Raw genomic sequence first — 13960 nt, forward strand, 5'->3', positions numbered from 1 at the left:
GTTTGTAATCCTGAAAGTGAAAAACAAGCGTGTGGAGAGGAGTTCACACAGCCTGGCAAGCTGATCTGTCAACACAGAAACCTGCTGCAGGAGCCAGGGAGGCTGAAGGGGGAAGAACAGAAAGAAAAATGCTCTCTGCCTGGCTAGAGCCATTTTTTAAAAATAGTTATTTTTATCTCATATTTGAATAAACCCATTCCAGCCCCTTTTCACCCCCTGCTGCTGAAGCACAGAAAATTAAATACCATGATAAGTCACAGAGTGACTTTTTGGAGTTTCAATTTACAGGTCAAGCAGGTACCCACCAAAACCTAATAGAATTGTCACATCAGACTGCACTGCTAAAAAACTTCTCTTCTCCCTGTTTGTACATGACAGTAATTAGTCCATACAGAACTCAGTGCTAACTGAGGTTTTGCATCAGGGAATAAAGGCAGAAGCCATTAAATGAGGGAGGAAACGTGTTCAGCCTTTTCTCCTGGATATCCGGAGGAGCCCCGTGGTTCTGGCACTCCAAAAGCAAGTTCTGGTTTTCAGCAGGAGCCCGTGGTGCCAAGGGCTACGTGCACAGGGCAGGGATGAAGCACATGAGGAGCAAAGGGTGGGAGAGGAGGAGAATCAGCCCTGGAGATACAAAAACACTCAGCACTGATCCCACTCTCTGCCTGTAACCACCATAATCCCAGCGAGGGTAATGTTCTTCTCCTCATTCACAGAGCTGCTTTACTTTCACAAGGATTAAGATAATACACTGACTCAGGAAAAAAAATAAAAAATCATTTTTATGAGCTATCAAAATCTCTGCTCCCCTCCCCTGTTTTAATTTGAGCTGCATTAGGAGAAAACCTCTGTTTTTGCAGTCATGTCTCAATATTTTTACGCCATTAGAACCAGCTGTCCTCTTAATGTAATTACAGGTTTCAGCAGGGGAGTGATCAGATCCTGGTAGCAGTGGGAGGTTGTGGCTGTCTGATGCTCTCCATGTTCCATCACCTTTCCATCAGCCTGGGTTTGGGTTTTCTTTGCAGGTGTTTGTTCACCTGCCAGCCTGGAGCTGCAGTGGCACCAGCAGGGTTTCCAAATGCCTCTCCCCAGCCGAGGACAGAGGGAAGGGGCTGCCAGGCTGAGATCTCCCCCTCCTTCCCCCCTGAAAGCTCCCACTCCTGCAGGTTCCCCTCGGCCTCGACCAGTTAGAAAAAGGTTGAGGAAATGGGAACAAACCCTGAAGTGAAGCGTGAAATAGGCTCCAGGATTCCGGATAGCCAGGGCCGTTTAAAGCCTTGCTTGCCATTTGCATGATAAGAACAAATCCTGTACAGGAATCTCTCCCATGCTTTATTCTCCTGCATTAATTCATGAAGTGTCATGTATCTAGCATATTTTATTATACATGAGAACCAGACAAATTAAAATTCTCAGCTGAGTATCACTCAAGGCCACCTCCTTCAGTGAAGTGACACTGCTTTAAACTCAGCTCACCTTTTCAAACCAAGTCAGTTAAACCAGCACAAATTCTCAACGTTTTCCTTCCATTTTCTTCACCATTTATTTCCATTTAGCTTTAACCTCTTTGTAGCTAATAGAAGGTGAAGATAAATACTCTCCTGATCCTTGTCAAAACACAGGCTGCAGATCAATAGACTGGGAATGCTAAAAGCAATCCATGTTTTTGTAAGACAAAAAGGGATTAGGGCAGAGGAACTGGGTGATCTTGGAAGGCCCATCCCAACCCAAACCATTCCTTGATTCTACAAAATATCCCCACCAGTGGCACCACTATCCTGCAGCAGCCAAAACTTAACTCCCTTTAAATCTCCAGAAGAGGGAACCAAACTGGAAAAGGGACTTTTCTTTTTTTAGTAGATTCCTCATTAGCGATGTGAACCTTCTCACATCAGTGATGTACGCTTTAATATCCAATTGTAAACTAATTACTGATCCTGGAGATGATGGTTTTTTTCCCAAGGAACATTATCCTTTCAGCTGGAATCTCAGGCTGAATGCTGATAAGCCTCTTGAACTTTGCAAAACCACTTGTCAAAAGCAGTAGGACGAGAATTCGTTAAGGCCTTCTAATTAAGAAGTACAAGGCCCAATTAAGCTCTCACTAATGTGCTGCACAGCCCAGTTGGTGTGCTGAGGATTTTCCCACCCCCAGCAGAGCTGGTTCCTCACTTGGGTTCATCTCCAGCTGCTGGGTTGGGAGAATTCCCCTGGTCCTCAGATGGAGCGTGGCCAGCTGGAGCCTCAGCATTAATCCTTTGGGACATCTCCTTGGAACTGAGACTCCCTGACAGCATTCCAGAGCTGCTTCCCTCTCTTCCCTGTGACAGCCTCTCGCATTTGCACACAGATCATGCACAGCAAAATGCTCAGGCTGATGTTGATGAGCTCATTACTTGACTCCAAAGAGGTCCCAAAGTCCCAGCAAGGAAAATGTGTGTGCTCCTCTCAGCTCCCACCCTGCCTGGATTTCTGGGAGAACATAGGTTAGGACATGGAGCTTCCTCTTGCTACAGAAAAAAAAAAAATGTAGAAGAAAATTAAGTTACAGCTTGTTGCTCTCCAAGACCTGGTAATGAACAAGCTAAAAATACAAATGAGCTAAAAAAACTCCCTCTTGAAAGGAGAATTAACCAAGTGATCTTGGATTTCTCCTGTTTTGCAAGGCAGCAGACTGGCACCTCAGGAAACATTCACAAAGTGAACATTTTCAATGGAGAAACTGCTCAGTGCAGAACTCCAGAAGGAACAGGAAGAGCAAAGCCTTTCTCTACTGCAACATCTCTGATCTCAAAGGTTCCCTACCCACTCCAGTTTCCCCCAAACTCCAAAGCTCTGGCTCAAGAAGTCTCAGACCCTGCCCACTCCTCCCTACTGCATTTTAAACCTAATTTTAATGCCCATTTGCCTGTGTGAGTGACTGCTCAGCTCATAAATGAAATACTTTAAAATATGTATGCACTAAACTGCAAGACAATAATGGCCCCAGGGAAGTTGCATTCCATCAGGCAATTACCTGTGTTTTTTAAAATCACTGGATAAGTAATCCACACAACCCATTCCTCTTGCACATAACAATAAAACATTTTATCAGCTGTGCCCTGCTCGGGCTGCTGGGTACCAGCTCATTTTATTTCATTGAGAACCACCACGAAGCAGGGAAATTAATTGAAATCATAAGGCAGTGGGAGAGGGGAGTACCTGCTCTATCAGGAGCTGACAAAAGCACTTTTGCAAGAGGGGAGTGATAAAACCACATCTCCCAAGGGCAAATGGGCTGATTCCATCACATAATTCAAGAGTCACTCTCAGATTTGCAGGGGACTGAGTGAGGAATGCACGGAGCTCCTCTGCTCTAATTGCTTTGCTGTTGAAGTCAGAGCTTAAAGCCACTTCCAGAGCCAGCTCTATTTGCATGCCACACATCCCACTGAAATCCACACATGGAGCTTTCCAGGCAAAACACTCTGAACCTCAAATTATAAATAGGCAGAAGGGAAAAAAAAAAAAAAAGGAAGAGGGCTGTGCACTCAAGGTACAACAGCTACATCCCAGCAGCCCTAAGGCATCTCCATCCTGTGTTTCTGGGGAAAACCTGAGAAAAACTGTAATTTTCAGGGAAATGCAGAAGGAAATATCTATTTTTCTTTCTAACTGATGTCTGGGAAAAGCTTTGCAACATCTGACAATTACAGGAGATCAAATTATATCCATCAATTTAACTTTCTCCAGCGTTTCCAACATGATAAAGAATTAGAAAAAGCAGCCTCCAGGCATTGTATATGGTCTTAATGTATCTGTGCTTCTAAACTATCTTTAATTAATGAAATAACCCAAAATTACTTATTAATAAGGGTCCGTGGGCTTTGTAAACCTCAGACATTTTGCATGAATTAAAGAACAATATAATGAAGTTTTAATGAATACAAAGTCACAGTTAATGTAAAATTTATATATAGCAAGCCAGAGGGGGAAGGAATTTAAAAGTACTCTTAATCTTAGGTTATTGGCAGTTTGATAGCTCCTTTTTATACTTTTCTAATGGGTGCTTGGTATATTTATTATCACACCAGCATGGCTTGACTTGGTAGAGCAGAGAAAGTACCAGCACAGGAAGTTTTGGACTAAGTTGGACTTGGATTAAACCCATTAAAATCAGTAACAAACAAAACTAAAATATTATTGCATGACAAAAGAAAAAGACAGCAACAGCTGAGAGATGTAATGTATAATTATTATATATAAAGAATTGATTCCTTTTAATTAATTCTTTATCAACGCTGAAAGCAATTCAACACAACTTTAAGTACAATAATGTTTCACCCACAAAATTCAAATAGTGCAGGAGACACTGAATGCCAGAGGGTTGGTACAACTACTGCAACTGTATTTTATGAAAAACAAAACACTTTAGTGCTTCCATTTCACTGTTTCAGTAAGCTCATTTTAATTACAGTATTTTTCCCTTTATAAACTGGAGGGTTACAGACCTAGAAAAGGGGTCTCTCACTTTCAACATGACATTTAGTAAAAAAAGTTACAAAACCCATCAGCTTTTAATAAAGAAACACCCTGGAATTCCTCAGCTAACCTCCGAGCCAATAGAGGACTTCAACCAAGGAAACAAAATGTCTTCTTCAACCATAATTGTGTTAATCCACAGTAAGGACAGTAAATTCCACGGAAAGAACCTGGAGTTACCCCAGGAATAAGGAAGAGGCAAATGCTCCCTTCACCTTCTGAGCCCCCAGAAGTCTCTCAGCCAACAGCTTGAAACAATGAGAAGGCTACAGCACAAAATGAAGCAGCAATTACCCTCAAAGGTACCATGAGATATTTCAAGACTGAAATGATTCTGAGTCAAGTCAGATCAGGGTTTAGTGCATTATGATTTGGCTTTATAAAAACATCTTAATGCACACTACACAGAGAACACTTGCATGGTTCAGGGACAAGGGGTTAAAATCACTGTGTATCCCTTACAGGGGACAAACACAGGGATGGAAAAAGGTTGCTAAAAATCCAGTAAATTTAAAAAAAAAGCCAACATTTAATGAAAGAAATATTCTTCTATCTGTAACTATTGGATGCTACCATTTGATGGGCTGCTGATGTAAATCTAACCAGAAAAGATGCACTCATATATATAAAAATCAAAACAGGCAGGTTTCTCCTTCCAGGCTGGAAAAAACTTCAAAATATATGGCATATTTAACCAATAAAAGGGAGCTAAGCTTTACCCAAGCCTTTCATAATGCACTTCATGAAATATTTTTTTCCTTTTAAAAGAACCACTGGTATTAAATAGAGCTTTTTCTTTACATACAGTATTGGTATATACAAAACAAATACAGAACAAAGACAGACACAAAAAAGACCAAAAAAAAAAAAAAACCCAAACAAGTGACTTTAATAGTCTTGAAGCTCAGGAATATTTTGGTACAGGTCCAAAGCCTCTGGGTTTGAGAAAGCTCCCCGCTGCTCAACTTCTTTCCCTGCAATTATTTGCTTCACAGCAACTTCCACTTTCTTCCCATTTACTGTATACTGAAAAACAAAACCAGCAAAGATAAAATTACATTTTATTTTTTTCATGTAGTGGCTTTATGAGAATATTCATGAAACCCCCCCACCAATTCCAGAACTCTATCAAAATTTAGCAGAATGCCTTCTCTTTTGTTACACTTGAAGCACTTTCTTCTGAAAATCACTTGAAGAGTAGGTAGAATTCAAAGAGTTTGTGTCAGTTTATTACTCCTACTGGCAATTCCGTGAGAACACGATCAAGCTCCAATATAAAACAACAAAACCAAACCAGAATCATGGTATAAACACTAAGAATATTTGGGTTTTATGTTCTGACACATCCAATGTTCAAACCATTTTTAATTTTTTTAAGGGTGGGCTCAAAAAACAAAGCCCAACTGCACTGGGCTTTGGAAGAAGAAAACCATGATTTTCTTATCTGAAATGGACAGTTTTTTCTAAAAGGGTGAAGTGAAACTCTGAGCTTAAATGGTCCTCTACACTTAAATGTTTCAAAACCAACCGTAACAAATAAAATAAAACTGTAACCAACAGCAGCTTCACCTCCACTTATGAATCACACAAATTCCATTACATTGTGTGACTCAAAGTAAGGGCCCTGCAGAAAAACACCCAAATTCTTCTCTTAGGATCACAGCACTGTCATTTCTGACCCAGCAAGGAGGATGTGCTCCAGTGTCAACAGGAGCAGCCGTGGCCCATCCTGGGTGATCTCTGTTTTCAGAGGCACCAAGGCTTTCTGAGCTCCTGCCTGGTGCTGGTACCACTCAGACATTTTGGGGTGGCAGCTTTGGAGAGCTGACACACAAATAAATCTCTCCTGAGTGTTTCTGCCTGCTCTGGGAACAGGAGCCCACCTGCTTCCCTGCTCCATCTACTGGTGAGGAACCCAGGCTGGTCCTGGCCTCCCCAAGCCTCTGAACAGCTCCAGACATCACCATTTACCACTGAAGATCTTTCAGAGCCAGGTGAAATAATCCTCAGTAAACCCCTGCAATATTGTCTCAATGCAAAAAAAAAAAAATAATCAAACTTTCCCTTACTAGATCTGCTGAAGTCATGTGTAACCCCACCCTCCTGAGCTACCTTCATCTCTCTCCTCAATAATCAACAACCTAATTCTCACAGGTGCCCAGAAACCACAACTCAGCTCAGTGGTGTGCAAGGGAACTGCCCCCTGTAAAACAAAGATAAAGCTGCTCAAAGCAAATGAGTTTACTTTAATCAGTAAATCCTGTGGATGATGACCAGAATGTTTATCTGGTCATGACAGAACTAGACATTCAAACTAGGTTTTAAACACTGAATATCCTACTAAAACCATGCTTTGTGCTACTAAATCACCTCAGCACAGCTGTACTGTTTCTACCAGAACACAGTGTCAGGATCAGATTATATTTTCATGTGAGGATTCAAACACATTTCCAAAAGTAGCAGAAAATAGGCAGTTTCCCTTCCGAGCAAAACTTTTAAAGAAAGATGTGAGACAGCTTTGATCACTTCACCACTGTCAGATTTATCTGAAAAGTAATTAAAATTCACTCAATTCAGCCAATGTGTGAAGTAATTAATGATCTAAGCAGGCTCTCCTGAGGGGCAGCCCATCCCAAACACCTCCCTGCTGCACATTCAGGTGATTCACACAGTTCACAAGTTCAACACTGCACACAGAAGCTGAGCTGCAGCCCAGAAAAATGGGAACTTGAGGGAATTTTACACTCATGAAAAAACAGTTTGAGCCAAGGACTATCTGCCAACAGCATCCTGAAACAAAATTAACTCAGGAGATCAGGACCAGATCCCTCAGTGGAGCACAGAGTATTCCTGAACCCTACAGCACTTCCACATGGGAACCTGCACTGGCAGGAAAGGGCTACCAGGATCAAATGATGGCTCTCAAGTCTTTCCTTTTCTCTCTCAAGTCTATGTGCAAGTGGACTTGGGAAAAAAACACACTCTGCACCTCCATTCTACTGCTCAGAGTCATTGAGGAGACTGTAACATCTGAGAGGGCTGTAAAACAAACATTCCAACCAGAGAACTCACACAAAGAGCTCGAGCAGAACCGCTTCAAACTGAGCATGCAGAACCTTCAGCTACACACATTTCTCCCCCTGAACAAGCACAACAATTTCACTTTAAATCTTGTTACAGTTAAGACAGTGATAGAGCTACATTTGCTCAACAGATGTAAAAGTGAAATGGTTTACAAAATGATCTTCTGAATTCGCCGAGTGCTCTCAGCTTTCCTAAGAATGTCACTCCTAACAGGAAAACAAACAAAATATGCTTATGGATAGCCTGAAAAGCTAAAGTTAAATTACCTTTTTAATATTTTCTTTTAAGAGGTTTAAGTACATATTACTGAGAAAATGCAACCCATTTAAAAAACAACGCTTAGCTGAAGAGGAGATGAAAAGATGTTGCTAGGCAACATAGACAAACTATTTATAAAGCTCGAATACACTTTTGAGATGCTAAAATTTCCACGTATGTGGGTTTGAAGAGCAGTGACAACTGCTCCTTAATTACTATTCAAGGTGACAAAGAAAACAGCAGGCAGCCTTTTCCCTGACATACCGGGATGCCTTTGGTTTCCAGGATGAGGCTGGGGACGTGCCTGGCGGAGAGCGCCAGGCGGATGGCGTCCTGGATGCGCTTCACCAGGCTGCGGCTGAAGGCGTGGCTGGAGGCCATCTTCAGGAACAGGATCACCCTCTCCTCGCCGTCCTTGTTGTACTGAGGGACGCAGAGGCTGTCAGACACCTCCTCAAAGGCTTCCACTGCAAATGGAATCCGGGTTGGAGCTCGGTTCTGGACGCGCGGGTTGTGGCGAACGGAGCAATCGTGGGCAAACGGGCACCGAGCTCCACTCTGCCTGCTCTGGGGTGTTAGCTCTCATGGGAAAATCCAGCTTTTGAAGGACCACTCAGGTCCACAACAAGAATTTGCTATTACTTTTGGGACAGATGAGGTTTTACACGAAGCCATTTTCTCTGGCTTCCCCCACTGCAGCACACCCAGGACACAAAGTCCTGCTGAGACAAGAACAAGGAGGCAACAGGTCCTCGAGTCTCAGATTAGCACCTTTGCAGGGACAGTTTCCCCACCTGTCACAACACAGTCTTTGAAACACAAAGCACAAGCTCAAGAGCTACTTCTAATTATCAGGAAAGGTACAATAAAAACAGTGTCTAGAGCTTGCCTTTAGGGGAAGAAAAAAAAGCCTGACAGCTTTGGAAAAAAGAAAAAAACTGCCCATAAAATGTTGCTTTTGTATATCCCAACAAGTCAATTCCCACCCTACAGATACTTCAGGAAAACAACCAGTTTTAAAATCAAATTTTTTCCAATACTAACATACTCTGTACTGCCTCACTTGAAAAACAGCAAGTTTTTTTTTCTTAATCTTTCTAAACAGATTTGTAATGCTTAAGTTTCAGATTTAAGGCAACAATGTCATAGCTGGAAGAGGTAGAAAGGTGATTTCATACCTATGTTATAGATTTCAGAGCTTCCAAATCTTACTCCATTTGGATTTAATGTACCATCACTGAAAAATCACAAAGAAAACAAAGAAACATTAAAGTGTGATTACAGCTCGATCAAGAGGAAAAATTGATGCAATTAACCAAGTCTCTCTAGTGAAAGCAAAACCACATTAGAAACAGAATTTTAAGAGAATTTGAGTCAAAAAGACATTTTAACTCATTAGAATGAATCTGTACAGAGAACAGCAACATTATTAGTTCACTCAACTTTATTTCTAACAGCAACTTTGAAAAGCAAACAGTAAATTCAGCCTCAATTGTGATCCTGAACATCTGTGATCACTGACACAGGCACAACTTAATACCTGACCTTCTGTAAGGAAGTTTTGCTGAAAAAACAAGGTGGTGGCAAAGCCAAGATCACAAAACAAGTTCTCCAATTCACCCTGGACGTGCTGCACACTCAATCCAAACTCCTGTGACCATTAGGGACCATGGAACACAAAACCAAGTCCAGTACAGTCTTTTGTTCATAAATACAAAGTGGGGTAGAACCCCAAAATGAGCTCCCTTCCCTCAAATCCAGCTGCTCTGATTAATTTAAGGGTTGAAATCCATAATATGGGACTCAATAAAATTAATACAAAGCTAAGAAGGGTGACAGAACCACGTGCATTTTACTCCTAGGTGAAGGCTGCAAATTTGAACACTTGTTTCCTCCCAACACTCGCAGCAGAACACTGTACCTGCGACCCAGCATGACAATTCCTCCAGTCTTGGGGTTAATCTTGCAGTAATCACCGTGGGCCCAAACACCTGGTGGGGAATGGCAAAGGTTAAAGCAGCTGATTTCTTCATCCAGGCACAGCAGGAGTGGTACATTGTGTAACTCAGCTGGCATTAACTGAGTGAGATACACAGAATTACAGCTGATGCACTCTGAGAGCTGCCCCCAGCCAGGGTAACAGCACTGAGCTGCACAAACAACCCACACCACATTTACTGGCAAGAACCAGCACACCCAGAGCAGCTCAGAAATTAGGATCAAACCCCAGGTTATCATCTGATTGCTTGTCTGCATGACTACAACAGCATTCCTTAAAAAAACCAGGGAATAGCTGCTCTGAACACCTCATTTTGAATTACTGGAAGCATCTTCCACAAAAGTAACAACATTCCCACCTTGATTCCTATCTTTCTTGATCCATTTTTTTTATTATGTACAATTCTGTACAAGAAGCTTTCTGGGCTTGTGCAATAGCTATCAACAATTCTCAAGGGAGCTTTTGTGCTTACTGTTCTTGATTTATCTTAATGCAAAATCAGGTTGGACTTTTCATTATTATTTAAGATTGATACTGCCACAGCAGCCTGCCAAAACCAGAAGTACAACCCAAATTCTACTCAAGTTTTTTTTCTGAGGAAAAATACCAACCTCAATTATTTGCACATAAGACCATTTTTCAACTTAACTGTTACCATCTCAAACCCATTTAAAAGGGAAGACAGAAAAAAGATCCAGACAGAATCTCAGTGATTTCAGTCTTAAAACTGTCACATAGATTTATTTTTTTTTTATTTCTATTTACTGCTGTCAGGCTTACATACAGACTGCAAATCACATTCCTCAGTTTTCCTGTATGATTATCTCCTGCTGCACACCCTGACTTTTCTTGTGAATCCACTCTATTGTTGCTCCTCATAAAAAAAAAAGTTTCCACATGCAAAAAACAGCAGCTGGAGATTCTGCTCCTAAAAAAACCCTGCTCCAGAGGCACCAGGGATTTTGGCACTGCTGTGCCACATCAGGAAAAGCCCTGGATGAGCAGAGTCCTCCACAATTGCTAAGAAAAGCCTCTGGTCCACAGGTGCCTGTTAGGTTATTCTGTGGAGGGTTAAGGATGCAGAGGATGCATGTCTGAGGCAGCATGTATTTAATAGATATTTAATATATATTTAATCCTCATGTTAATGGGTAGCAGGCCTGGCAGAGGTGCAGCAGCACTCAATAGCTGATTGCTACCTGACTGACCTGTTCAGCACAGCTCTCACCTGGGCCAAGCAGTCTGTGCCTGCACTGCAGACTGGGACAGGCAGATCTGCCCCAGGAGAGCAGCAGCAAAACTGCATTAGAGCTTTGCACAGATCCTTACTGCTCTTATTTGGATCTCTGCTAAAACAGCATGAGAAAACAGAGTGAGGTATTATGAAACACTGTGGAGTTGTCCCCCTGGAAATTGGGACTCAAAGCTGCACCTGTGGCTGTCACTGGGCAGTGACAGTAAATAAAGCAGTAAATAAACCTTCCTTACAGTCTGCAGCATCCAAAGGCCTCCATTGCATACCTGGGAATTTGGAAAAATAAGCCTTTCTGTATTTGCTTCCATTCTCATCATTCCAAAAGTGTGTGGGCTGACAGGGAATGGGCTTGATGCAAACCAGCTCCCCACTTTCACCCCAAACTGGTTTTCCTGTTGACAAAAAAATAGGTATTTTCCACACTTTCTTTCTGTAAACAACAGAGTAACAAAGCAATGATCATCTATAATTATTACTTGTTAAAGTTAAGATCATCTAGCTACTGCATTTCCACAGTATTTGGATCATAGTTACCTTCATCATTCCATGCTTCTACAGCCATTCCAAGATTTCTGGCCTGAATTTCTCCTTTGTAAACAGGAACTGTAACATTGTGACCCATGAAACAAGAAATTATATCTGTACCACCTACAATAAAAGAAATCCATTTAGAATATACAATATTTTTTTGGAAAATGCCAACCTGAAAACTACATAGGAACTCTGGAACAGCCAACTGCTCAACCTTTGCCAAAGGCTTCTGATGCACACTAAGCAGCAGAGAACAAACAGCATGATCTAGGATGTTGTGACTTTTATTAAGAGGTTTTCTTCCTTACTTTATATATCTTGTTATATGTGTATGCCTTTCATGCAGAACTATCCCTTAAGGCATAACTTTTCTCCTTTCAACAGTCTCTTTAATCTCATTTAAGGAAATTTCCATTTACAGGAGAGAGAAAATAAACAGGCCCGACTTTACAGACTTGAGATATTTACAGAATTACTTAGAAATGTTTTCTTGTTTGTTTTCATTAGTTTAAAGTAACCAGTCAAGCTATTCCACTGAACATTTACTTAGCTTTTATACTTTATCAGCAAGGGAGGAAGGGAGCCAGGCCTTCAGGATGAACAGTTATCTTAAGAAAAATAGATACTGTCAAAGTGCTTACTTAACTGGAATATTTATAGTCTTTCTAGGACTTCATGGAAGAGAATGAAGACACAAATCAATCATGTTAGCTTTTCTCAAAAATAAGCTTCTGCATTTGAGTCTATTCATGTCTGTAGTAGCAAGTTCTAGATTCAGCACTACTCTTACTGAGCCCAGAGTCTGAGATAACTTCAGTAGCAGAATAGTTATATTTTAAAAATCAAACTGAGTTAAAAAGCCCTTTGAAAAAGTCAGTTCTTGTTACAAAGCAACATGAGGAGTGCTGTGGTGGACCTTATGTGAACAGAAGTTGCCTCAGCCAGCACTGCTCACAACAAACTGCACAGCATGGGGGCTTGATATTTCTCTAATTATATAATCCACAAAAAAATCTGTCTGCAGTGCCAATTACTTGGCACAAAAGAACTGAAATGGGAACTCTCCAAGAGGTATTTTCTGCTAAAGTCAGCTATATGCAGAACAGTATGTTCTGTAGGTTAATAGACTCTTTGCTTGATTTCACCCTGCCACCCCTAAGGACAGCCAGTCAAAATAAATGATCATACTTAAAACCCAAACCATCCACCAAAGACACTTTGGAGTGCCTGAGTTTCATTATGGCACAGTGAATTATGCAGAAAAACCTCTGCACTAAAAAGACAGCTCATTCCAGTTTAACTATAACCAATCCCAAATGATCCAAGGGATGAAGCTTCCCAAACAAGCAGGAAGGAACTGCACAGGCAACCAGAGAATTACTGAGATACTGCAGCATAAAAGCCTCACCAGAAATGGATCCCAGGAGGACACTGCTTTTTATGTGTTTGTAGACATACTCATAGCTCTGAGATTTGAGAGGTGATCCTGTGGACAGGATGGTGTGGAGCGTTTGGAGATTGTGGGTTTCACCTTAAAAAGGAAAACAACAACAACACAGGTTAAGGCAGATTTTTTCCCAAGTGTTTGGAACTCTTTGTCACTACAAGCCAGAATAATTGCATAAAGGACTGTGACAGCATAGGGAGCCAGAACCAGGAGAGGAAAGGTGGGAGGGAGGACAGAAGGGATTCACCAGCTTTTTCAAGCTTACATGGTTTTAAATTTTTCTCTTCTAGCACAGCCAGCCACTTTGCACCCGTTCCAAGGATGGTGATCCTAGAGGGGAAAAGAAGTTTACATGTTTTGCATATTCAAATATGCTAAGATTCTAAAGACCTGCAATTCCCACTGCAGTGAGCAGAGGCTGTTACACACTCTGTACGTGGATTAGGCAAACAATGCAGCCTCTTAAAGCTTTCCAAGTGCAAGGCACAACCTTTTAAACTATCAAAATCAGTCAGATCAAATGTCATCTCTGCAGCTCTGAAACTTTTAACTCCATCTTTAAATATTAAGCAAAACTTTCCCATCTCACAAAGACATTCACTTACATTTACAGGAATTTGTAACTGCAGAACGCTTCAAAGACATCACAAAATCTTATAAAGTTTACTTTATTAATGGGCCATAGTTTTCCATGAGTGCCTTGGTACAGTCTTACACAGAAAAATCTTTGCCATTTCAGAGCAGAGTTTGACAAAAATTATTTCACTCGGGGACAGCAACCAGTTATTTTCTGGAGATACCTGTTCAGTTTCCAGTGGTGAAAGCTTGAGCTGCCCATGCCTAAATGAACAGGAAACTCAGC

General features: G+C 41.3%; 1 protein-coding gene across 1 annotated transcript in view; it reads right to left on the bottom strand.

The window, feature by feature from the left end:
- Positions 1 to 4216: 4216 nt before the first annotated feature.
- Positions 4217 to 13960, bottom strand: part of AACS (acetoacetyl-CoA synthetase) — a 39750-nt gene continuing 30006 nt past the window's right edge. Inside the window, exons 12-19 of the mRNA XM_086856437.1 lie at positions 13364 to 13428; positions 13060 to 13182; positions 11655 to 11768; positions 11387 to 11512; positions 9788 to 9857; positions 9045 to 9103; positions 8131 to 8333; positions 4217 to 5550 (exon numbers count right to left, since the gene is read on the bottom strand). Of these exons, the coding sequence (XP_086712563.1) occupies positions 5413 to 5550; positions 8131 to 8333; positions 9045 to 9103; positions 9788 to 9857; positions 11387 to 11512; positions 11655 to 11768; positions 13060 to 13182; positions 13364 to 13428 (898 nt within the window). The 3' untranslated portion in view covers positions 4217 to 5412. The remainder of the gene's footprint in view (positions 5551 to 8130; positions 8334 to 9044; positions 9104 to 9787; positions 9858 to 11386; positions 11513 to 11654; positions 11769 to 13059; positions 13183 to 13363; positions 13429 to 13960) is intronic.

This window comes from Cyanistes caeruleus, chromosome 18, assembly GCF_971803275.1.
Source record: "Cyanistes caeruleus chromosome 18, bCyaCae1.hap1.1, whole genome shotgun sequence".
NCBI classification, from domain to species: domain Eukaryota; kingdom Metazoa; phylum Chordata; class Aves; order Passeriformes; family Paridae; genus Cyanistes; species Cyanistes caeruleus.